This window comes from Cetorhinus maximus, chromosome 1 (genome assembly GCF_964194155.1).
Source record: "Cetorhinus maximus chromosome 1, sCetMax3.hap1.1, whole genome shotgun sequence".
In the NCBI taxonomy this organism is placed as follows: domain Eukaryota; kingdom Metazoa; phylum Chordata; class Chondrichthyes; order Lamniformes; family Cetorhinidae; genus Cetorhinus; species Cetorhinus maximus.
In genome coordinates, this window is record NC_135879.1 from 2,484,183 (window position 1) to 2,508,100 (window position 23,918).

A 23,918-nucleotide genomic window follows, 5' to 3' on the forward strand; every position below is an offset into this window, starting at 1 on the left:
TCCGCGAGTATCCACCCCCCAACACACACACACACACCCCACACCCCCCCACACACACACCCACCCCCCACACACACACACCCACCCCCAACACTCACACACCCCCTACACACACACACACACACCCCAACACACACACACACACACCCCCCCCCAACACACACACACCCCCCAACACACACACACACACCCCCACACACACACACACACACACACACCCCCCAACAGGTACTAACACACACACCCCCCAACACACACACACACACCCCCCAACACACACACACACACCCCCCAACACACACACACACACACCCCCCAACACACACACACACCCCAACACACACACACACACACACACACCCCACACCCCCCCCCCACACACACACACCCCCCCCTACACACACCCACCCCCCAACACACACACACACACACACCCCCCAACACACACACACACACACACCCCCCCACACACACACCCCCCCCTACACACACCCACCCCCCCAACACACACACACACACACACACACACACCCCCCCAACACACACATACACACCCCCCCAACACACACACACACCCCCACACACACACCCCCCCCCCACACACACACACACCCCACACCCCCCCCCACACACACACACACCCCCCCCCCCACACACACCCCCCCCCCACACACACACACCCCCCACACACACACCCCCCACACACACACACCCCCCACACACACACACCCCCCACACACACACACATACCCACCCCCACCCTCCCCCCCACACACACACACACCCCCCCCACACACACACACACCCCCCCCCACACACACACACACACACACTCCACACACACACACCCACCCCCCAACACACACACACACCCCCCACACACACACACATACACACCCCCCAACACACACACATACACACCCCGCCACACACACACCCCCCCCACACACACACATACACACCCCCCCCACACACACACCCCACCCCCCCCACACACACACCCCACCCCCCCACACACACACCCCACCCCCCCCACACACACACCCCACCCCCCCCACACACACACCCCACCCCCCCCACACACACACCCCACCCCCCCCACACACACACCCCACCCCCCCCACACACACACCCCACCCCCCCCACACACACACCCCACCCCCCCCACACACACACCCCACCCCCCCCACACACTTTTTTTATTTTTTATATATATATATATATTATATATATATATTTTATATATATATATATAATATTTTTTATATATATATCCCCCCCCCACCCCCCCACACCACCCACCCCCAACCACACCCCCCACCCCACCCCCCCCACACCACCCCCACACACACACCCCACCCCACCCCACACACACACCCCACCCCCCCCACACACACACCCCACCCCCCCCACACACACACCCCACCCCCCCACACACACACCCCACCCCCCCCACACACACACCCCACCCCCCCCCACACACCCCACCCCACCCCCACACACACACCCACCCCCCCCACACACACACCCCACCCCCCCCACACACACACCCCACCCCCCCCCACACACACACCCCACCCCCCCCACACACACACCCCACCCCACCCCCCCCACACACACACACCCCCCACACACACACACCCCCACACACACACAACCCCCACACACACACACACATACCCACCCCCACCCTCCCCACACACACACACACCCCCCCCCCACACACACACACCCCCCCCCCACACACACACACACACACTCCACACACACACACACACCCACCCCCCAACACACACACCCACCCCCCAACACACACACACACCCCCCACACACACACACATACACACCCCCCAACACACACACATACACACCCCCCCACACACACACCCCCCCCACACACACCCCCCCACACACACACCACACCCCCCACACACACACACATACACACCCCCCAACACACACACATACACACCCCCCCACACACACACCCCCCCACACACACACCCCACCCCCCCCACACACACACCCCACCCCCCCCACACACACACCCCACCCCCCCCACACACACACCCCACCCCCCCCACACACACACCCCACCCCCCCACACACACACCCCACCCCCCCCACACACACACCCCACCCCCCCCTCACACACACCCCACCCCCCCCCACACACACACCCCACCCCCCCCACACACACACCCCACCCCACCCCCCCCCACACACACACCCCCCCCCCCCACACACACACCCCACCCCCCCTACGCACACACCCCACCCCCCCTACGCACACACCCCACCCCCCCTACGCACACACCCCACCCCCCCTACGCACACACCCCACCCCCCCTACGCACACACCCCACCCCCCCTACGCACACACCCCACCCCCCCTACGCACACACCCCACCCCCCCTACGCACACACCCCACCCCCCCTACGCACACACCCCACCCCCCCTACGCACACACCCCACCCCCCCTACGCACACACCCCACCCCCCCTACGCACACACCCCACCCCCCCTACGCACACACCCCACCCCCCCCCACACGCACACACACCCCACCCCCCCCCCACACACGCACACCCCACCCCCCCCCCACACACACACCCCACCCCCCCCCCACACACACACCCCACCCCCCCCCCCACACACACACACCCCACCCCCCCCCCCACACACACACACCCCACCCCCCCCCCCACACACACACTCACACACACCCCACCCCCAGCACAGTAATCCGGCCGAGAAGGGGAAAGGTCTTTTCAATCAGAGTCTGGGATCGGCCTGAGAGGCAAATTCAGTCCTAGTCTTCAGGAGAGAGCTGGGTGAATACTTCCCAAAATTGCAGGGGACCGAGACTTCAAAAGACAGAGTTGCATTTACACAGCGCCTTTCGCAGCCTCCAGATGGGATGCCCCAAAGGGCTTCCCGGCTAATGAAGTGATTTTTTTATTTGAAGTGTAGCCACTGTTGCGATGCAGGGGACGTGACAACCAATTTGTACACAGCAAGATCCTACAAACAGTGATGTGATGACCCAGATAATCTATTTTTTTTATTTTGTTGTGTGTGTATGTGTGAGAGATTGGTTGAAGGATAAATATTGGTCAGGACACTGGGAAGAACTCCCCTATCCTCCTCCAAAATAGTGCTTTGGGATTCTTTTTAACATCCATCTGAAAGAGCAGACAGAGCCTTGGTTTAATGTCTCATCTGAAGGATGGTAACTTCGACAGAACAGCGCTCCCTCAGTAACGCACTTGAATTGTGTACTCAAGTGTCTGAAATGGGACTAAAACCCGCAACTGTCTGACTTGGGTGAGAGTTCTACCAGCTGAGCCATGACTGACAGATTAATTGGATAGCCCATTCAAAGAGCTAGCACAGACATGATGGGCTGAATGGCCTTCTGTGCAGCATGTTTCTATGATTGATATACTCCAGTCCTCTACACAAACACAACCTGTACCCTTCATTTTATAAACATAATTCAAGTCTCCTTTTGTCCACATTTCCCTGAAGTGCAGAACCCCAGATCTTTGAGCCTTTCTTGGTAGATACTGAGGGACCCACTGTTTGTTTTCAGCTTCTCCCATTACGTGAATTAGGCACAGATGAGGTTAGAAAGTGTTATATTAATGGGTCAACTTTGCCCTTGTATTTCCCCAAAGCAGAATGAAATCATTTCAGAAACAGTGTGGTTCAATTTGGGAGATTTCAGGATCTTTCTGGATGGATGAAAAAAGATGGCTGATCTGTAAATATCTTGTGATCAATCCTCTGTTCTCACGATGTCCGCAAGCAGTGTACTGAGATTTTCCAGATGGGATAAAATCCTCTGGCTATTATGTTTAGTGACAACATAAACACATTAAAAGTGGGTTTATAATTCCCTCTGCACCTAACACTTGGTGGAAATCTCTCCTGGTGTCATTGGGAATTATGACAGGCTGCTTTATAACAGAGCACCTGAATCAAACTGTCCATGTCATGCAGACAGTGAGTTAGAACGGAACTGAAAGGCAGAATTACCACACTTTGAATTCATGGCCCTCCTTTGGTAGCTATCCACACGTGCTTCCTCCATGTTGATACTAAAATGGAAATGAGAGTGAGTTGAAGGGACCATTGAAAAGGGAAGCTGACAGTATATTAGCAATGTGGGAGGCAAGGCTACACCTGAAGGCTTGTTTTCACTTAGTGCATTGGATTGAGTGTACATTAAATATCTAATGATAACGCTAAGAATGAGAAATCCATACTCTTTTGGAACAAAAGGAAAGCCTGAACTGGGGGGCTGATTTTTTGATCATTATCCTGAAGCCATCACTTTGACCAAGTCTTACGCAATTGCTGATGAATAGGAAAAGCTTGTAAAATAATCTGCATCTTTCATTCTCCACCCCCCACCCCCACCACAAAATTCTCAAATAAATTGGTGTGTGACTAGTGCTGTATTGCAGTGACAGTAAAAGGATTCAACAGCCTTGAGTGCTGGACAAGCCTCTTATACACTGGGATTACTTGGTAATCTTTTGGCTTTCATGCATTACTGGACATCTTTTATTAAAAGTTTCTTTTAAAGGAAACCATTGCTCATCCAAATTATTCTTATGTATTAGATGGATCAATTTCAGGTCTGGCCTTTTTTAAGCTTTTTAACTGGTATTAGACCATGGAAGGAATCAGACATAACCTAACTCAGACCCAGGAAGGAGGAGCATGCTGGGAAATGCAGCCAATTCTGGCACCAGCATTGCAGAATAAACAGTTCTTGTTACTCTACCCAACAATGCATCTCAACCGCAGCATCAGTGGAATGCACATTAGGTCATTGTGGCCTTTCTTCATTTCATATTCAGTTATTGGTGTGGCCTCAAGTTGCTGAGTTAGTATTTTTATGCTGTAGCCCCATGATCATTAGGGAGTTGAGTAGAGGGCACTTGACCTCATGTTACACAGAGCCATTGTAGGCAATAAACAGAAGAGCCTGAATTTGTATCAAGAATTAGTGTAATAATGAAGGTAATTTTAACTGTCGGTGATGGTGTAAAATGGTTGATATTGGGTCAGTCGTCTGTTATAAGCCTCAGAGCACTTTCCTTTGCATTGAAGTCAATACAGTTACTCCAAACTACAGACGCTCTATAGAAGGGTCATATTGCCTTGAAACGTTAACTCTGTTTCTCGCTCCACAGATGCTGCTAGACCTGAGTTTTTGCAGCATTTTCTGCTTTTCTTTCAGATACTCCCTTTGTTCAAATTCCAATCTTTCATGTGAACCTACACACAGATAGTGAGTGTTAGTGGGCTGTACTGCTGATCCGCTTCTGCTCAGCCCACAAGTCAACCGTACCCAACCCAGGGTCTGATTATAGAATCATAGTGGTTATAGCACAAGAGGAGACCATTCAGCCCAACGCTGCTAGACCTTTGAAGGAGCAATTCATCTAGTCCCACTCCCCTGCCTTTTTCTCTTAGCCCAATTTCTTTTTGAACGCCTTGATTGAACATGCCTTCACCACACTCTCAGGCAGTGCATTCCAGGTCCTAACCACTCGCTAGGTGAAAACTTGTTTCTTCATAGAACCATAGAAAAGTTATGGCACAGAAAGAGGCCATTCAGCCCATTGTGTCTGTGCCAGCCGTAAAAGAAAAAAACTAGTTGCCCATTCTAATCCCACCTTCCAGCTCCTAGTCCATAGCCTTGCCTGTTACAGCACTTCAGGTGCCTTTGAGTTAAGGGTTTCTGCCTCCATCACCAAACCAAGCAGTATATTCCAGACCATGTCTCTATTGCTTCTTTTGCCAATTACATTAAAACTGTGCCCTCTGATTCTCAATCCTTCCATCCTTTCACAATATTCTAAGTTTCCTGTCATGTGCAAATTTTGAAATTGTTCCATGAACACCAAGATCTAGGTCATTAATATATATCAGGAAAAACAAGGTACCTAACACTGATGTCTGGGGAACCCCACTATAAACCTTCCTCCAATCCAAAAAAAGCTGTTCACCACTACTCTTTGTTTCCTGTCGCTTGGCCAATATCGTATCCATGTTGCTGCTGTGCTTCTATTCCATGAGCTCTAACTTTGCTCACAAGTCAGTTGTGTGGCACTGTAACAAACTTTTTGGAAACCCAAGTTCACCACATCAGCATTATTCTCATCTACCCTCTCTGATACCTCGTCAAAAAACTCAAACCAGTTAAACACGATTTATCCATAACAAATCCATGCTGGGTTTCCTTAATTTGCATTTACCCAAGTGACTATTAATTTGGCCCTCAATTACTAAGAGCTTCCCTACCCTCAAGGTTAAACTGACTGGCCTATAGTTGCTGGGCTTATCGTTACACCCATTTTTGAGTAAGGGTGTAACATTTGCAATTCGCCAGTCCTCTGGCACTTGCCCTGATTCTAAGAAAGCTTGGAAAATTGTGGTCTGTGCCTCCACTCTCTCCTCCCTCAGTATCCTCAGATGGATCTCATCTGGTCCTGGTTTCTTATTAACTTGAAGTACAGACAGCCTAACCGATACTTCCTTGTCAATTTTAAACCCTTCAAGTGTCTAAACAGCTACCTCTTTGACTATGACCTGAGGAGGAACTTCTTCCTCAGTAAAGAGATATGGAAATTATTCATTTAATAATCTCAGCCTGGCCCCAAGTATAAATCACTTTTTTAGCCCCTACCCCCACTACTCCTCTTAACCACCCCTCTACTATTTATATGTACCCTTTTCACTACCCTAGCTAACTTAGTCGTATCAGCATTTGAACTTGGGATTTTCCTGTTTTCTATCACTCAGTTCCACACTAGGCATTGAAATTCCCAAGTGAGTCATTGGTCTTCCTCTTAATGTGATTGTTTTGTTGAAGTACTTGATTGGAATTAAAACTAGTTAATACTAAATTAGTTCAGCAAAATTTTGACTTTTAAACCAAATTGTAATCAAGAGTAGTACATTAAAATTCATCCCTTTATACTTTAGATTTTAGCATATGCACTACTTGTGCAAGAATGCTTCCCCACCCTTCCACATCTTTGAACGAGAACCCAGTTTCGGACCTGAGGGATTTTAAAACGTGGCAGAAGGTGTAACTTGCATAGCATTTTTCCTATTGAATTGCTTTTTATATAATTGGTCAAACCTGTTGATTAACACAGTACGTAAATGATATCTTAAGTATAAATACATATTAGTACTTTTCAAAGTTAAATTTGAATGTTGATGTGTTGTATCAAGTGGGTTTTAATCTAGAATCAAAGTTCACTGTTTGCAGTGTTAACTGTGAAGATTTCCACAAACATGCACAATAACATTGTTAAACTTAGAAAATCAAGAAGTAGTTGAAAATCTTATTGTGAATTGGTTTTTGAAAGCTGTGCTGCAGGTTTATGGGATAAAATTCCCCAGTACGTTAAAAGTTCCAAGCAATGAATCTGGAAATGTGATCATTGTGCCTGGTCTCTTATTAAAGGAAGAGTTTTCATGGTTATACCATTCTGAAACATAATACCTTATTATGTTTCAGAATGTCCCAAGGAACTTTGTATACAATGAATTACTTTAACTGCAATCACTCTTTGTTATGTAGCACAATTCCATAAACAGAAGCAAGATTAATGACCAGTTAATTCGTTTTATATGGTGACTGTTGAGGAAAGAATGTTGGCCAGCACACTGGGAAAGCCTGAATGGACAGGCTGGGCCTCAGTTTAACTTCGAAACCCAAAGGACGTCAATTCCTCTGTTACAGGAGATAATGTGTATTCTGAGCAGTCAAAGAGAATGCCCCATGTTTGGATTTGTTAGTAGCTTGGTTTAGGAACTCTTCTGCACAGCGACAGGGTTCTGTACATGTCAGATGCCTGGATGTTGAATTAGAGATTTTGGTGTTTGGATTAAAAGTTATAGCTTTGAGTTCCCATGATCTGACTAGAAAATGTAGGCTGCTCCAGTGTAGAAAAGAAAGATTGCTCCATTGTTGAACAAGACCTTGAAGTAGGTACACCTGCTTATTCTTTGAATTTAGACAGTTAAAGGGTGATTTGATATTAAGGGGAGCAGGAGGTGTCAGCTGTGGCTCAGTCCATAGCACCCTCGCCTTTGAATCAGAGGGTTGTGGGTTCATGTCCCACTCCCGGGAAAAATCAAGAACTGTGATTGTACTCGAAAAGAGTTGCAATCTGTGACTGTTGATAACTCGAAAGAGTTTAAAGGGAGCAGCTAGAGTAGAGAGAGAGAGAGAGAAACTGTTTCTGCTATTGGGGTGTCTAGGACTAGGGATATAGTCTAAGGACAAATGATGCTGAAACAGAAAGGAGAGCTAGGAAACACCTACATCTACTTGGAGCAATGATTTGTTTTACTATCATATACAGAAATGAAAGTACAAACCTCAAAGCATAATTAAATGCACCAAATAGAGGTGAATGTGAGAAACCCATTAATAATTTGCACTTCATGTATGCTCACATTGTTCAAGTATGACAGTGCCATCTGTGTTCAGAAATCTTTCAAAATTCTAGCTGCCATTTGTTTCAAAGATTAATGTTCTACATAACAGCATAAGAATTATTCTGATTAACTATCAAAGAGACATATACATGGTTATCCAGGCTGACTCTGAGATGACTTGGCAAGTGTTCTGTTGTTCCACAATCTGTTCTTCCAACTCAAGACTCTAATGTTACTTGACCTACGGCAGCAGATGCTGGCTTTGAAACCTGGTTTACAAGTTGATTCCAGCATTTAGTTCTTGAATGTGTTGGTCTTTGCTTGATGAACAATGGGGCACTATTGTAATGTTTGTGTAGGTAGCAATTTTGTTAAAGATGTAGAGATATACTCACCATGATCTGACATCAGTTTATCTATATATGACAAATCATGATATAATATGGCATTCTGATTCAGCATTGTAAGGATTCTTTTCACTAATGGTGCCTCCTGCAGAAAGTGAGAAAAACTACACTTGTTCCATTAATTTTTGTGCCAGAAAATCTTACATTCTACCCAAGGAATGATCCTTACAGCTGAACGTTTCAGATATTAGTGCAACAGTGATTTCTGCTGATTTTTTTCTGGTGTTTACAGTGAGAATAGTTCAAACTTTCACTGGATGTGAATTTCAAGCTTTTGCAATATATTTTCATGAGAGCTGGATGCCTAACTTCTGGAGAAAAGCTTCAGATGCTGAGAGTTATAAAAATGCAATGCAGCAGAAAGAATTAAATGGAAAGTGAGGGCCACGAAATGTAGGAAGAAGCATAAATGTGTACAAAAGGCCAGGCTTAATGCTGGGACAGTCATCTACTGGCCTGACTGCATTTATATGGTAAATGTTGAGACAAGTATAGCAAACAGTTGGATTTTTTGAATGATAATTTATTAAAATTTGAGCTAAAACTTCTAACAATCATTGTTAAACTGTTAGGTCGTCAACATGTATTAGAAATGCATTTGGCTCCACAGGAAAGAGTTTATTCTGTCTAGCTGGTGGGATTGAGATCTCTTAATGTAAACTTGTGCTTACAATTGGTGAAATTGATTTGTTGCTAAGTCCCTGTCACAGCTGTGTAACTGTACACTTAGATTGGATCTTCATTTTCCCCCTAAATAAAACATGGAACTCTCCCAAAAAGTCCCTATAAAGTATCTTCAGTTTGTAACAATGAACTCATTTAAATTTAAAAAAAATCCTCTTGAAAAGCAATGATTGAGGTGGTTGATGCATGTCCTGATCCCTTTTTCAGGCCAGTTGGTTGGGTTGCAAGAGGGGGTCAAGGTTCTTTGTCTGTCAGTTTTATTCCCCTCGTTTTATTGTACGGAAGTACGTGGCCTGTACTCCAAGTGCCCTGCAATCTCCTTCTTGCCTACCCGCAAGGTGACGTAAGTCCAAATTAGGAATTTGGTTTATACGATTACAGATGCAATTTAATAGGAATATCAGAGCTCCAAAGCTTAATAGTTTTAGTTTTAAACATCTAGCGGTGAATTTCTGTGCCCTGCTGCAGTAATCCTAATACTGCTGTATCACTTCCTCGGCCAAACAAATTGTGGAATTATACAAGGGCTTATGCTAATTCAGTAAGGTTCCAATTCATTTTTTGGAATATCTTATGGACAACTTGCCTGCACATACATCTATAAATATGCGTGTTTATATGTGACCAAGATTATTTTGGCTAACATTGCTGCATTTATGCAGAACTGGTGATTTTTCATTCTGAGGCCTTTTCTGCCAATCTGATCATAGGGGCAGGTTGGGAGATGTGGTCTTCATATCATTGTCGGCTGTTTGTAGTGCAATGTAAACTGCAGCTGATGGAACATTGACAGCTATGTGACGCCTTTGAATGGTCTTGCAGTTTCTTGCAATTTTCAAAACAAGAGCAAGTTTGATAACATTACGTCATGCGTTATTTATTTAGTGTACGAATAGTCACAGAGCCAATCAATAGCCTTGTCAGTGGTTAGATGGAGTTCTTTAAGCCCACCTTCAAGTTTAGTCAGCAAACCCTCCTCGACAATGTGATTATTGTTTGGACTGCACCACAGCTGCAGCCTGGATAGTCTTGGTGACCTCACTGATGTTGGGTGGCTGCACAGAGGCTTTGGCCAGTCTGGAAACAATTTAAAAGGCTCAACGCATCGTGCATTGATTGGTTTGGTGCGAAAATTGCTTCTATAATGATATATCTCAATTAATGGTAGTTATAGAATTATTTTAAATCTCATGAAATTTGATTTGTAAATATATTTCTACTCTATTGGTCTATGTAGCCTATAAATGTTTTGCTTTTTAAATTTTTACTGTTTGATGTTGTTTCAAAAGTCCATGTCATTACCCTCTTTTATTCTTTCTTAAGCTTTATGGGGAACACGACTGACTGTGGATCAAGCTATTAGCAGAGAAAGATACCTGAAGAACATGCTGCGAGAGTTGGTGACCTACATCATTTTCATGGTGATTCTGTGTATCTGTAAGTGCAGTCTCTAGCTTCTTAACTGGACAAAGGGAATAGTGGTATTTATTTTATAACAGGTGTTGTTCTACAAAATTTATTAAAATGCAAGTATAATCAGTAAACCATGTAAGTTGGACCTGCTTTAAAGAGGAGAATGCTCATTGTATTGCATTAATATGCAATAGATGGGATGATTAATATTTCAAATACAGTATAGTCTTTATCACGATTAGACAAAAGACTGATAGGCTCCTCATACAAGTGACCAAATCACACTGTGTGCACTAACATCACTCCAAGAGTCAGATATGTTAACTGCTGTTACAAAACTTACAGAACTGGAGAGTTCATTCTTGACTTTGGCCATCTACTTGATTCTCTCAAATCTGGTATGAAGCTTTGCTCAATCAATGTCACCTGCTCGTTATTTGGCCAAGTTGGATGTGGATTGGAACTATTAGTAAGTTCGTGAATGAAGTAGCAGCAATATCGAGCAGCCATTTTAAAAACTTTTTACTATTCAACGGTAATTGTGATTCTTGAGCATGTTCCTCACTTTGCAGAATGCAGTTGTGCTGTTGAAGACCGATGGTAGTTGGTGTATTTGTGAAAAGACTAGTTCTACTAACATTAGCAATGGGGAATCCGATAGAGTTCATATCAGCTGAGATCATTCATCTCAAGTTATGTAAACAGCCCATCAGGTCTTTGCTAGCTCTCAAAGAGCTATCCAATCAGCCCCACTCCCCTGCTATTTCCCCATAGCCCTGTATTTTTTTGCTTTTAACACTGACATCCAAATTCCTTTTGAAAGTTTCTATTGGCTCTGCATCCATCACCCTTTAAGGCAATGCATTCAAGATCGCAATAACTAGGTGTGTTTTTGAAGAGAAAAAAATCTCATTTCCTTTCTGCCTTTTTTGTTAGCTATTTTAAATCTGACACCTACGGTTACTAACCTACTGCCAACGAAAAGTTTGTACCATCGACTCTATCCAAACCCCCATAATTTTGAACACCTTTATTTGATCTCTCCTTGACTTTTCCCTGCTCTAAAGAGAACAATCTTAGCTTCTCCAGTCTCTCCAAATCAACTGAAGTCCCTCATCCTTAGCATTCGAAAGCTCTCCTCTCTTCTGTCTCCAAGGCCACAACCTTATTAATAAAGTGTAGTGCCCAGAATTGGACACAATGCTCTAGCTGAGGCCTAACTGCTGATTTTGTAAAAGTTTAGCATACTTTCCTTGCTTTTGTTTTCCATTCCTCTATTTATAAAGCCCAGGGTCCCATATGCTTTTTTAATAGTCTTCTCAACTTGCACTGCCACTTTCAACAATTTGTGTATGTTCACCCCAGGCGTCTGTGCCCTTGCATCCCTTTAAAATTGTACAGTTTAGTTTATACTGCCTGTTCTGGGCGCCACATTATAGGAAGGATGTGAACACATTGGAGAGAGTGCAGAAGAGGTTTACAAGAATGGTTCCAGAGATGAAAAGCTTCAGCTATGGGGATAGATTGGAGAGGTTGGAACTGTTCTCCTTAGAGAGAAGATGCTAAGAGGAGATTTGATAGAGATGCTCAAAATCATGAGGGGGCTAGACAGAGTAGATAGGGAGAAGCTGTTCCCACTCATAAAAGGATCAAGAACGAGAGGGCACAGGTTTAAAACGATTTACAAAAGAAGCAAATGTGACGTGAGAAAAAACTTTTTCACACGAGTGGTTTGGATCTGGAATGCACTGCTTGGAAGTGTGGTGGAGGCAGGTTCAATCGAGGCTTTCAAGAGGGCATTAGATGATTGTTTCCATTCAAATAATGTGCAGGGGTACGGGGAAAAGGCGGGACAATGGCACTAGGTCATAATGCTTATTTGGCGAGCTGGTGCAGACATGATGGCCTGAGTGGTCTCCTTCTGTGCCGTTAAAATTCTGTAATTCCTCAATCTTCAGACCAGAATGAAATACTTCACGGTTCTCTAAATTTCATCTGCCATGTGTCTGCTCATTTCACCAGTCCTCCTGAGGTCTTCCTCATTCTTTACCACTTTTTTTGGATGTTGATTTCATTGTTTTTGGATTGTCGAAATCTTTTACTGGGGATGAAACTGATGGCTGGCTGTAAATTTTGGTTATATTTCCTGTGGCATTACTCACATTAACTCTGAGGTTTCTGTAAGAAACAGGGGCTGTTATGCCAGTTAACATGAGCAGGGAAACTGACATAACTGGAGGAGGCCTTTGGGCCAGCGCAAGCACTTGAAAGGGCCCCTGGGTCTGTCGATACTAGGCCTGCGGCCTTGGAATCAGGAGCATAGAAAATGGTAAATGTATCTTTGTGCTCTGCTGGTGAATTTGTTGATTTTATGTTTACTAAAGATTGTATAAATTTCCATAAATTACATGGTGAAAAACACAAGGTCATTGTATGTGCAATTTTCTAAGTTTAAATATAAAATTTCCTCAAGCCTGAAAGAGTTCAGGGGAGATTTTTAACTTGACATAAAACCAATATCGAGGTGAATGACCAAAAAATAATAATCCTCAGTCAACAATCTATTTTTCTTCCTATCAATAAAGAAGCCAATGTGACTGCTGTCTGTCTGAACAGTTTATAATCGAAAATAATATTTAGCACTAACTGTAATTCCTTGCTTGAAATAACATTTTGGAATTCAATCCCAAGTTTGTTTCTTTTGGAAAGAGCTAAAAAAAATTCTTGAATTCTCACAGGATGCTCATAATTCCTGTTGATACAGACTGCATGCTGCAAACTGCACATTGTCTTACAATGGCCAAGTATGTCTGAAAGCACTCTTAAACGTCAAGGTAAAAATAGCTATTTGTCATCTAGGCTTTTGAAATAGGCTTGAAGTAAAAACAAAAATAGAAATTAAAGACCGTTGAATGGGTAAATTGAATTCTTATATCTAACTCTTTGCATTTTTAATTTTATTTTAAATTTTGTTTGGAATTTTAAATTTCACTTGATGAGGGAATTAATGCTGAGTGAAAATCTTGTGAAAAGCATTGAGTGGTTTAATTGCTTTATCCACAAACCAGAATAATGAAAGTTACAATAGTCGTTTGGTAGCACAGGGCAAGTATTGCTGAAAAAAGAGACATGCTGTTGAAGCTTTTTGGGTGCACTCATCAAGTCAGACGCAAAGGGAGCAACAGTTTATACTGCATGAGAAGAAGGAGCTAATTGGTCGGCAAGTTGACCCTGGTTGCGGGCATGCTGTGGAGAACACACCAGTGAATTATTGTCCCCCAAGCTTTTGCTTAATGTAAAAAAAAAGGCGCAGTGCGAGATACTAAGGGCAGAAGGGATTTGGGCTTCCAGGAAGAAGGAGAGGAGAATATTAATGATATGTATTAATGATCTAGATCTTGGTGTGCAGGGGACAATTGCGGATGTTACGAAGCTTGGGAGTGTTGTAAACTGAGGACGACGGTGTAGAACTTCAAAAGGACATAGACAAGTTGGTGGAGTGGGAAGATAGGTGACAGATGAAGTTCAATGCTGAGAAGTGCAAAGTGTTGCATTTTGGTAGGAAGAACAAAGACAATATAAAATAAGGGGTAATATTTTGAAGGGGGTACAGGAGCAGAAAGACCTGGGTGTATATGTGCACAGATCATTGAAGGTGACAGGACCATTGGAGAGAGCAGTTAATACAGCATATAGTATCCTGGGCTTCATTAATAGGGACATACAGTACAAGAGCAAGGAGGTTATGCTAAATTTATATAAGACATTCGTTAGACCTCAGCTGGAGTATTGCGTACAGTTCTGGGCGCCACATTATAGGAAGGATGTGAACACATTGGAGCGAGTGCAGAAGAGGTTTACAAGAGGTCTACTGCATTCGTTGCTCCCAATGCGGTTTCCTCTACATTGGAGAGACCAAACGCAGACTGGGTGACCGCTTTGCAGAACACCTTCGGTCTATCCGCAAGCATGACCCAGACTTCCCTGTCCCTTGCCATTTCAACACTCCACCCTGCTCTCATGCCCACATGTCCGTTCTTGGCCTGCTGCATTATTCCAGTGAAGCTCAACGCAAACTGGAGGAACAGCACCTCATCTTCCGACTAGGCACTTTACAGCCTTCCGGACTGAATGTTGAGTTCAACAATTTTAGATCATGAACTCTCTCCTCCATCCCCACCCCCTTTCCGATCACGCCCCCCCTCCTTTTTTTTTTCCAATAATTTATATAGATTTTTCTTTTCCTACCTATTTCCATTATTTTTAAATGTATTTCCATCCATTGTTTTATCTCTACCTTTTAGCCTATTTCAATCCCTTCCCTTCACCCCACCCCACCCCCACTAGGGCTATCTGTTCCTTGCTTGTCCTGCTTTCTACCCTTAATTAGCACATTCCTTAGATAATCTTTTCTACTTTTACTTAGTTCTGTTGAAGAGTCATACGGACTCGAAACGTTAACTGTGTTCCTCTCCGCAGATGCTGCCAGACCTGCTGAGTTTTTCCAGGTATTTTTATTTTTGTTGGAGGTTTACAAGAATGGTTCTAGGGATGAGAAACTTCAATGAGGATAGATTGGAGAGGTTGGGACTGTTCTCCTTGGAGAGAAGGCAGCTGAGAGGAGATTTGATAGTGATGTTCAAAATCATGAGGGGGCTGGACAGAGTAGATAAGGAGAAGCTGTTCCTGCTTGTAAAAGGATCAAGAACAAGAGGGCACAGATTTAAAGTGATTTACAAAAGAAGCAATTGTGACGCGAGGAAAAGCTTTTTCACACAGCGAGTGGTTCAGGCCTGGAATGCACTGCCTGGAAGTGTGGTGGAGGCAGGTTCAATCGAGGCATTCAAAAGGGCATTAGATGATTATTTGAATAGAAATAATATGCAGGGGTATGGGGAAAGGGCAATGGCACTAGGTCATAATGCTTATCAGGGGAGCTGGTGTAACCATGATGGGTGGAATGGCCTCCTGTGCCATTAAAATTCTGTGAATCTGTGAAAATTGGTGGCAAAAGAGGCAGGGAAAAGGAGTGTTTTTACAGAGCTCTACATGTGACTCACGTGGATAATCTGGATTCAAAGTGAAACTAATTATTTTTGAAGCTTGTGTTCAAGTCATTGTCAGGGATTCAGTCATCCACAGCGGATTAATAATTAACATATTGTGCATCTTTTGCCCTATCCACAGTGCTCCATGATAACCAAACATTGTGGTAGAAATCAAGGTATACAAAGTAGAAACAAGCAGCCATCTCGTATAAGCACACTGGCAGAATCTGCATTAGAGAGGGTGCAGAAAAGATTCATGAGAATAGTCCAGGGATGAGCAACTTAAGTTACATAGATTGGCCGTTCCTTCATTGTCGCTGGTTCAAAATCCTGGAACTCCCTCCCTAACAGCACTGCGGGTGTACCTACACCACATGGACTACAGCAGTTCAAGGTAGCTCACCACCACCTTGCCAAGGGCAACTAGAGATGGGCAATACATGCTGGTCTAGCCTGTGATGCCCACACCCCCTAAATGAATATAAAAACTGGCGAATTTGATATTTATTTTCCTTGGAGAAGAGAGAGGTTTGATAGAGATGTTCAAAATCATGACTGGCCTAGACAGAGTACATAGGGAGAAACTGTTCCCATTGGTAGAAGGATTGAAAGCAGAAGGCACAGGTTTAAGGCATTTGGCAAAAGTAATGGTGACATGAGGAAAAACCTTTACATGCCGTGAGTGGTTAGGATCTGGAGTGCACTCCCTGAATGTAGTGAAGGCAGCTTCAATCGAGGCATTCAAGAGGATATTGCATTATTATCTGAAAATGAAGAATGCAGTGCTCCAGGGTGAAGGTGGAGAAATGGCACTAAGTGAATTGGTCCTTCAGAGAGCTAGCACAGACATGACAGGCTGAATGGTCACCTCCTGTCTTGCAACTATTCTGTGATTTTGTGTCTGGCTTGGGATAATTGGTTGAAGTGACACTGGAGTTTGGTGACAGCTGTACAATGTTACAGCACCACATCACGCAGACATGAGGCTGAATTTTGGTCTTGTTGATAGGACAGATGAGACATAGTATGGAAGTCACAAACTCATTATGTTGAGGAAAATATCAGAAGTAGAGGGCTTGAAGCTCTGGCTTTTGATTAGATGTTTATATTTCTACTCAGCAGCAAATCAATTTTGAGTGCCTTTAATTTATACGGTGATCCCCTTTCTTCTGCATGCTGAAAGAATGATTGATTGAGGAAATTGAGGAGTTGCCCCCTGGCACCCACCCCCCCGCCCTCCGCTCCCGTTCTAGCTGGGACTTGTGGTTTAACTGTAGGCAGCTTTTAAATTAGACCAGGGCCTCTGTAAAACTCCAGCCTGGAGTCAAATCAATGAGATCAGCCATGATCTTGATTGGCGGAGCTGGCTTGAGGGAGTACAAGGTTTACACTGCATTTATTTCTTATGTCCTGATGTTGAGCCTCTAAAATACTAAAGTTCAACAGACCTAGTCACTTAACCTTGCTTTCACCTGCAATGTCCGGAGGATCCCACGCACTGGTTGAAAATGAAATTGTCTCATCTAGTTTAAAAGTCCCAGAATGAGCATTAAAACAAAGTTTCCATTCACTACTTTTATTTCTGTTACAGTGACCTATGGGATGGTCAGCTCCAACATGTACTATTACACCAAAGTCATGGCCAATCTGTTCCTAGACACTCCTCTCTCTGAAAACGAGAAAACCAACTTCAGAAGCGTGTCCAACATGGATGATTTCTGGAAGGTACAGTTGCAGATTAAATACTTTAAAATTAATGAGTGAAAATGTAACCACAAAAGGGCAGTGGGCTATATAAATTAGTAATCCATATCCTCGTGTGTGTTTATTTATTTAGTACTTATCCTGTGCCCTTAGTTGGATGCATCAAAATCTTCATTTATTGCAAGAAGACTAGCAATAGACACGTTTAAAAGTGCAGTTGTCGATAACCAGGAAAGTTTTTGTTCTTGTAGGAGGTGGGTTTGGAGCAGGTTAGGGAATGTTTGAGGAGAGGCATGTAGAGCAGAGTTAAAGAATTCAAATAGCTAAACCCATGGCTATTTGGAGAATAGTTTTTATGCAGTATGGGCTAAGGAATTGGGAGATGTAAAACTGAGACACTACAGTGCTGCCACTGCTGGGAGGGTATAGTTGCCTTGTGGCAAATATCAGCTACAAATGTAGACAACATGGAAATTTATATTGGAAAATGTTGACACAAATGCTTGATAAATATGACATTAGGAAGACTTGAGAGAGGGTGTATAAGGATGTATGGTTTTCATTTTAAATAGATGGCTTTAATAGAGTCCATGACAGATCAGATTGTACAAGGTCTGTGGAAGGAGTAGACTCTAAGCCAAATGGATCCCATCTCCAGTCTGTGGCTAAAGAAGCAGCTCTTGAATCTGTTCCTGGGTATATTGTCTCATTAAAGGGAGAGAGGGAGAAGAACAAACCCAGTGAATATTGCCCAACCCAATTGGATAGAATGGATAAAATAACCATCTTGTTTAAATTAGTGGGGGGAAGATAGTTCATTTAAAACAAAACACTCATACAGCTAGCAGAAGGTCAATTAGATGTTGGCATAAAGGCAAAATACTGTGGATGCTGGAAATCTGAAACAAAAACAAAAAAATGCTGGAAAAACTCAGCAGGTCTGACAGCACCTGTGGAGAGAAAGACAGTTAACGTTTCGAGTCTGTATGACTCCTCTTCAGGGCTAAAGGGAAGTAGAAATGTGGTGAAATATGTACTATTTAAGGGGGGCTGGAACAGGTGAAGCTGGATAGAAGGCCAGCGATAGGTGGAGGCAAAGGAGAAATTGTGAAAGATGTCATAGACAAAAGGTCAAAGGGTTGTTAATAGTGGTGGTACTGGCTAAAGGAAGTGCTAATGGAAACATTGAGTGGAAAGCAGAATGTGATAATGGCAGATAGCTCTAGTGGGATTGGAGTGAGGGGACGGTGGTGGGGTAAAAAGATCGAAAAGGTTAAAAGCGGGGGATAAAACAATGAATAAAAATGGAAATCATTCTGCGTTTGGTCTCCAATGTAGAGGAGACCACATTGGGAACAGCGAATGCAGTAGACCAAATTGAAGGAGGTGCATGTGAAGTGCTGCTTCATCTGAAAGGAGTGTTTGGGCCCTTGGGTGGTGAGGAGGAGGGAAGTAAAGGGGCAGGTGTTGCACCTTCTGCGATTGCTTGGGAAGGTGCCGTGAGAGGGGATTGAGGTATTGGGGGTAATGGAGAAGTGGACCAGGGTGTCCCGGAGGGAACGGTCCCTGCGGAATGCAGACATGGGTGAAGGGAAGATGTGTTAGGTGGTGGCATCATGCTCGAGTTGGCGGAAATGGCGGAGGATGATCCTTTGAATGCGGAGCCTGGTGGGGTGAAAAGTGAGGACAAGGGGGACCCTATCATGGTTCTGGGAGGGAGAGGAAGGTGAGGGCAGTGGGGCGGGAGATGGGCCGGAAACGGTTGAGGGCCCTATCAACCACCGTGGGCGGGAAACCTTGGTTAAGGAGGAAGGGAGACATGTCAGAAGCACTGTTTTGGAAAGTGGCATCATCGGAACAGATGCGACAGAGGCGAAGGAATTGAGAGAATGGGATGGAGTCCTTACAGCAAGTGGGGTGTGAGGAGCTGTAGTCAAGGTAGCTTTGGGAGTCGGTAGGCTTGTAATGTATATTGGTGGACAGTCTATCACCAGAAATTGAGACAGAGTGGTCAAGGAAGGGAAGGGAGGTGTAAGAGATGGACCATGTGAAAGTGATGGAGGGGTTGAAATTGGAAGCAAAATTGATAAATTTTTCCAGGTCCAGACGAGAGCATGAAGCAGCACTGAAACAGTCATTGATGTACCGGAGTAAAGAGTTGTGGGAGGGAGCCTGAGTAGGACTGGAACAAGGAATGTTCCACATACTCGTTTAGATGTTGGTAGATTTTATGGACAACTGGGAATAACTCATTGTGCATTTGTTCACTAAATGTCTTCCCTCCTAGTTCACAGAAGGCCCTTTGTTAGATGGGCTTTATTGGGACCTGTGGTACAATAATGAAACACTGGCTGAGAACAAAAGTTTCATTTACTATGAGAATCTGCTTTTGGGAGTGCCTCGCATTAGGCAGCTAAAAGTGAAGAATGAATCTTGTAAAATACATGAAGATCTAAAAGATGAAATCAAGGAATGCTATGATGTGTATTCCATTGCAAATGAAGATACGGCACCATTTGGCCTTATGGATAAAACCGCGTATGTATCATTTTACTTTTACTTCTGCTATAGTTCTATGAAAATAATTTATAATGAGTGATCATGTACTGCACAATGGAAAATAAATTCTTAAAATTATATTGATAGTCTGTGCCAGACAGCAGATATGGGATTGTTTGGATCTTGATTTTTTTTTCCCTTAATGGATTATTTGCCCATTGCATGATTGCTCCTTTGTCATTCTCCTGCATGTGAATTTTTGGATTAAGGCCATGAATTTAGTTTTGTGCTTTGACTGCATTTATAACAAAATGGGTTGGCATTGACCATTGAGATCTTGCTTCTCACCCTGAAAGACTTCGAGAAGGAAATACAGGGAAATTCTGTAATCCATGTTCGTGAGGTGCATGAGTCAGAGAATTGGGTTTACTGTGTTGTAGCCCTATATTAGACCCACCTCTCTAATAGTATAGTTTCTGGTGGGAGCAGTGATTCCAATTTCAGCTTCCTGTGTGGATCTAAACCTGGGCTGCACTGGTAATTGGGTTCCATTCTACTGTTGCCTATCAATTGGTTCCAGTTGTTACTCAATTCTAGTTGATCACATAAGATAATTCGTTTTATCATTATCAAATGATTCTCAACTCCTTTGATAATCAGAGTTGATTGTCACACTGAAGTGTCGTTCTAAGCCAAACAGACTCGGGCTACCAGTTTTGATTCCTGCTCTGTGCTAAGTTAGCTGCCCTCAGCCAGGCTGTGAGTTGAGGTGCTGTAAGTTGCCATAGTAATGATGCTAAAAGTGGTTAGAGGACCTAAAATAATCAACCAGTGTTGCTGCTCTTGATTGGTATTTAGTGACTCTAGGAATGAGTGCATATGTGACAATTAGCTGAAGATAGCATTAGGCTCGATTGTGATGTTTTCTGTAATAAATAGCCTGGAACATTCATTCTCCTCGGTCACTTAGAAAGAATGACTGCTTGCACTACTAACTCTGAACCATACTCTAGAGTTTTGCATCTTCAGCCTTGGGCAGAAAAATTTTCTGAGATGGTTATTTTGCTTCTCTTTTCAAATTAAACCAGCTGGATTTATACAAGCGAGAAAGATTTGAAAGAGACCAGCTACTGGGGATTAGTTGCTACATACAGTGGAGCTGGATATTACCTGGACCTGGCAAGGAATAGAGATGAGACAGCAGCAAAGTTAAAAGTATTGAAGGAGAACCTCTGGCTTGATCGAGGCACCAGGGTTGTGTTTGTTGATTTCTCTGTCTACAACGCCAACATTAACTTGTTTTGTGTGATCAGGTACGACCAGTTTTAAATGCTTTTTTGTTCGTGACTGTGTTAGAAAACTCAAACTCACTGGCTTTTCTTTTTTTTAAAAAATTGCTGGCTTTTCATGTTTGTGACAGCCTGCAGTGGCTTAGGATAGGAAGATGTGATTGTACCTGTATTATGCTTTGTAGGTAAGCTACTGCCATAAAACAGCAGTTAGCAGTTCTGTTTTATTTTGCTTGAAAAACATTGGGATTATTTACTATTAGGAATTTTAATCCAGCACAGGAGACCAGTTTTGCACAATTTGAATTGTAATTGAGTGAAGAGGGATATATACATCATTGTTAACTTTCTGATGGTAGGGGAGGGGACAATTCAGAAGTTGGATTTTTCTTTTAAAACGCGACAATTCTAAACTATAATGAAATTTGCCACCTGTTTGTAAAGGGATTGAAATTGGTCTAAGCACAGAATAGTTATGGGACCTGATGTAAGTACTAAAGACAATGTATGAGTAATCAGAAAGCGACAGGTGTGAAGATACCTTTGTGAAAGGCGATTGTAGGTCTAAGGAACATGGAGCATCAGTAAAGAAACCCAAAGAAGTGAATGTACGTGAAGCACCCAAACAGCTGGGATCCAGGCTGGAATCTCGACGTGACTAAAAACGTTGACGAAGCTGTGTTGCGTGTTTCTTGGGTGCTTCGTAGATGGAAGGACTGTCTGCTTCTGTCAAATTATTGAGGATGGACAAATGAGGCTGTGGCTCCTACAAAACAACATGACCTAGAATTTCTGCAGGAGTTTCCTGATCTTCTACAGCTTCTGTAGAACCTCTTGGAGAAGTGACTGGAAATGACTTGGTGCCATTTTTCTGGAAATGCTGTAATCTCTCATTGAAAGTACAGCACAGATTGTGACATACCATCCCCCCTCCCCTTTTTTTTCCACTCCCCACTCCCCCAACCTCCAAACAACAGTTCTTCAGGCATGTCTCTCTTAAACTGAAACCAGAGAACGATATTCATGGGAAATCTTTTGGATTTCATGTGGACAATGAACCTAATCACAAATGACCACATTGAAGTTAGGGAATGTCTTCTTTCAATTAAGCTTATGTAATTACTCTCCCTTCATCATGCAGACTGTGTGGTGTATCTTGATGTATATGATGTATCTTGACCATGTAATATTTGTATATATTTTATATTTTATGTTTTAATGGATTCTTTGTTAAATCAGGAATTGGTTCATGTTAGTCCTATATTTTGGTCATTGACCGTTTATTTTTGTTCCGATTGGACAGGTTGGTGGTTGAGTTCCCAGCAACAGGAGGTGCTCTTTCATCCTGGCAGTTTCAGACAGTGAAACTTATTCGCTATGTATCCTCATTTGACTATTTCCTGGCAGCCTGTGAAATTGCATTCTGTATTTTCATATTTTACTACATCATTGAGGAGATTCTGGAGATCCATATTCACAAACTGTATTACTTCAAGAGTGTGTGGAACTGTTTGGATATTGTGATCATTGTGGTAAGTGTCTAACAGTGAGATGGATGCAATTATTTTGTTACATTATTTTTGGAGGTTTAACCTACCATCAGAAAGGAGGTTTCTGTAAATACAGACTGATTTTAGCATTCAGTGGAAGAACTCAAAGATGCAGCATCTTTTATATAAAAGAAAAACAAATGGGCATTTCTAGAACACCTTTCATAACCTCAGGAGGCCCTGAAGCACTTTATAGCCAGTAAAGTACTTTTGAAGTGTAGTCATTTTTAACGTAGGAAATTTTGGGCAGTGTTAGTTTCTAGGCCTTTATCTCTGGGACTTGGAGTATTTGGTAGTCTTGTGCATCTTCTCTTCACCCTTACTCAATATTGCAGCTTAAAGCCATTAGCTCCTCCTCTGACTTCAGCAACTTTCCTAACTAGTGATTCTGTAGGCTTGTGCTTCTAGTTGGTGGACTTAGTGGGCATTCCTGCAAGTTCTGATTTTGGGCTGTGGTACTCTCCTCCTAACCCCAATTAAACACTGTTATGACCAAGTCCAGAAGAATGAATAAACTCCTCTCTTTTCTACCCCTGAGATTGGCTGTAATAGAGTTTGAATTTTTTAAAATTGTGATTATCTTTTTTTCAATTCAGGCTGCACTTGACCATATGTAAAGCGATATGAAGAAATAAACCAGCCAGGTCTCTTGAGTTAACAAGTAAGCAGTTAGTTTTATTGTGTAAACGCCCACCCAGGTAAAAATGTAAGACTTATTAAAAAGGTAAAAACACATCCCGAAACCTGCAACATACACACAAACACTAGCATGCAGAACAGAACACGTTGTGGGGTGTAGGGGATGGAATTAATGAGTTAAAGTCCGTGAGAGAGAGAAAGGAAATATA

General features: G+C 43.4%; 1 protein-coding gene across 3 annotated transcripts in view; it reads left to right on the top strand.

Moving 5' to 3' along the window:
• The window catches only part of pkd2 (polycystic kidney disease 2), a 42,538-nt gene that overhangs the window by 3,861 nt on the left and 14,759 nt on the right, over nucleotides 1-23,918 (top strand). For 2 of the 3 annotated variants that reach the window (XM_078565615.1, XM_078565705.1), the window contains exons 2-6: nucleotides 10,891-11,004; nucleotides 17,620-17,753; nucleotides 20,020-20,270; nucleotides 21,320-21,544; nucleotides 22,824-23,052. In XM_078565615.1, the coding sequence (XP_078421741.1) occupies nucleotides 10,891-11,004; nucleotides 17,620-17,753; nucleotides 20,020-20,270; nucleotides 21,320-21,544; nucleotides 22,824-23,052 (953 nt within the window). The remainder of the gene's footprint in view (nucleotides 1-10,890; nucleotides 11,005-17,619; nucleotides 17,754-20,019; nucleotides 20,271-21,319; nucleotides 21,545-22,823; nucleotides 23,053-23,918) is intronic. The other variant, XM_078565792.1, reaches the window with a different exon arrangement.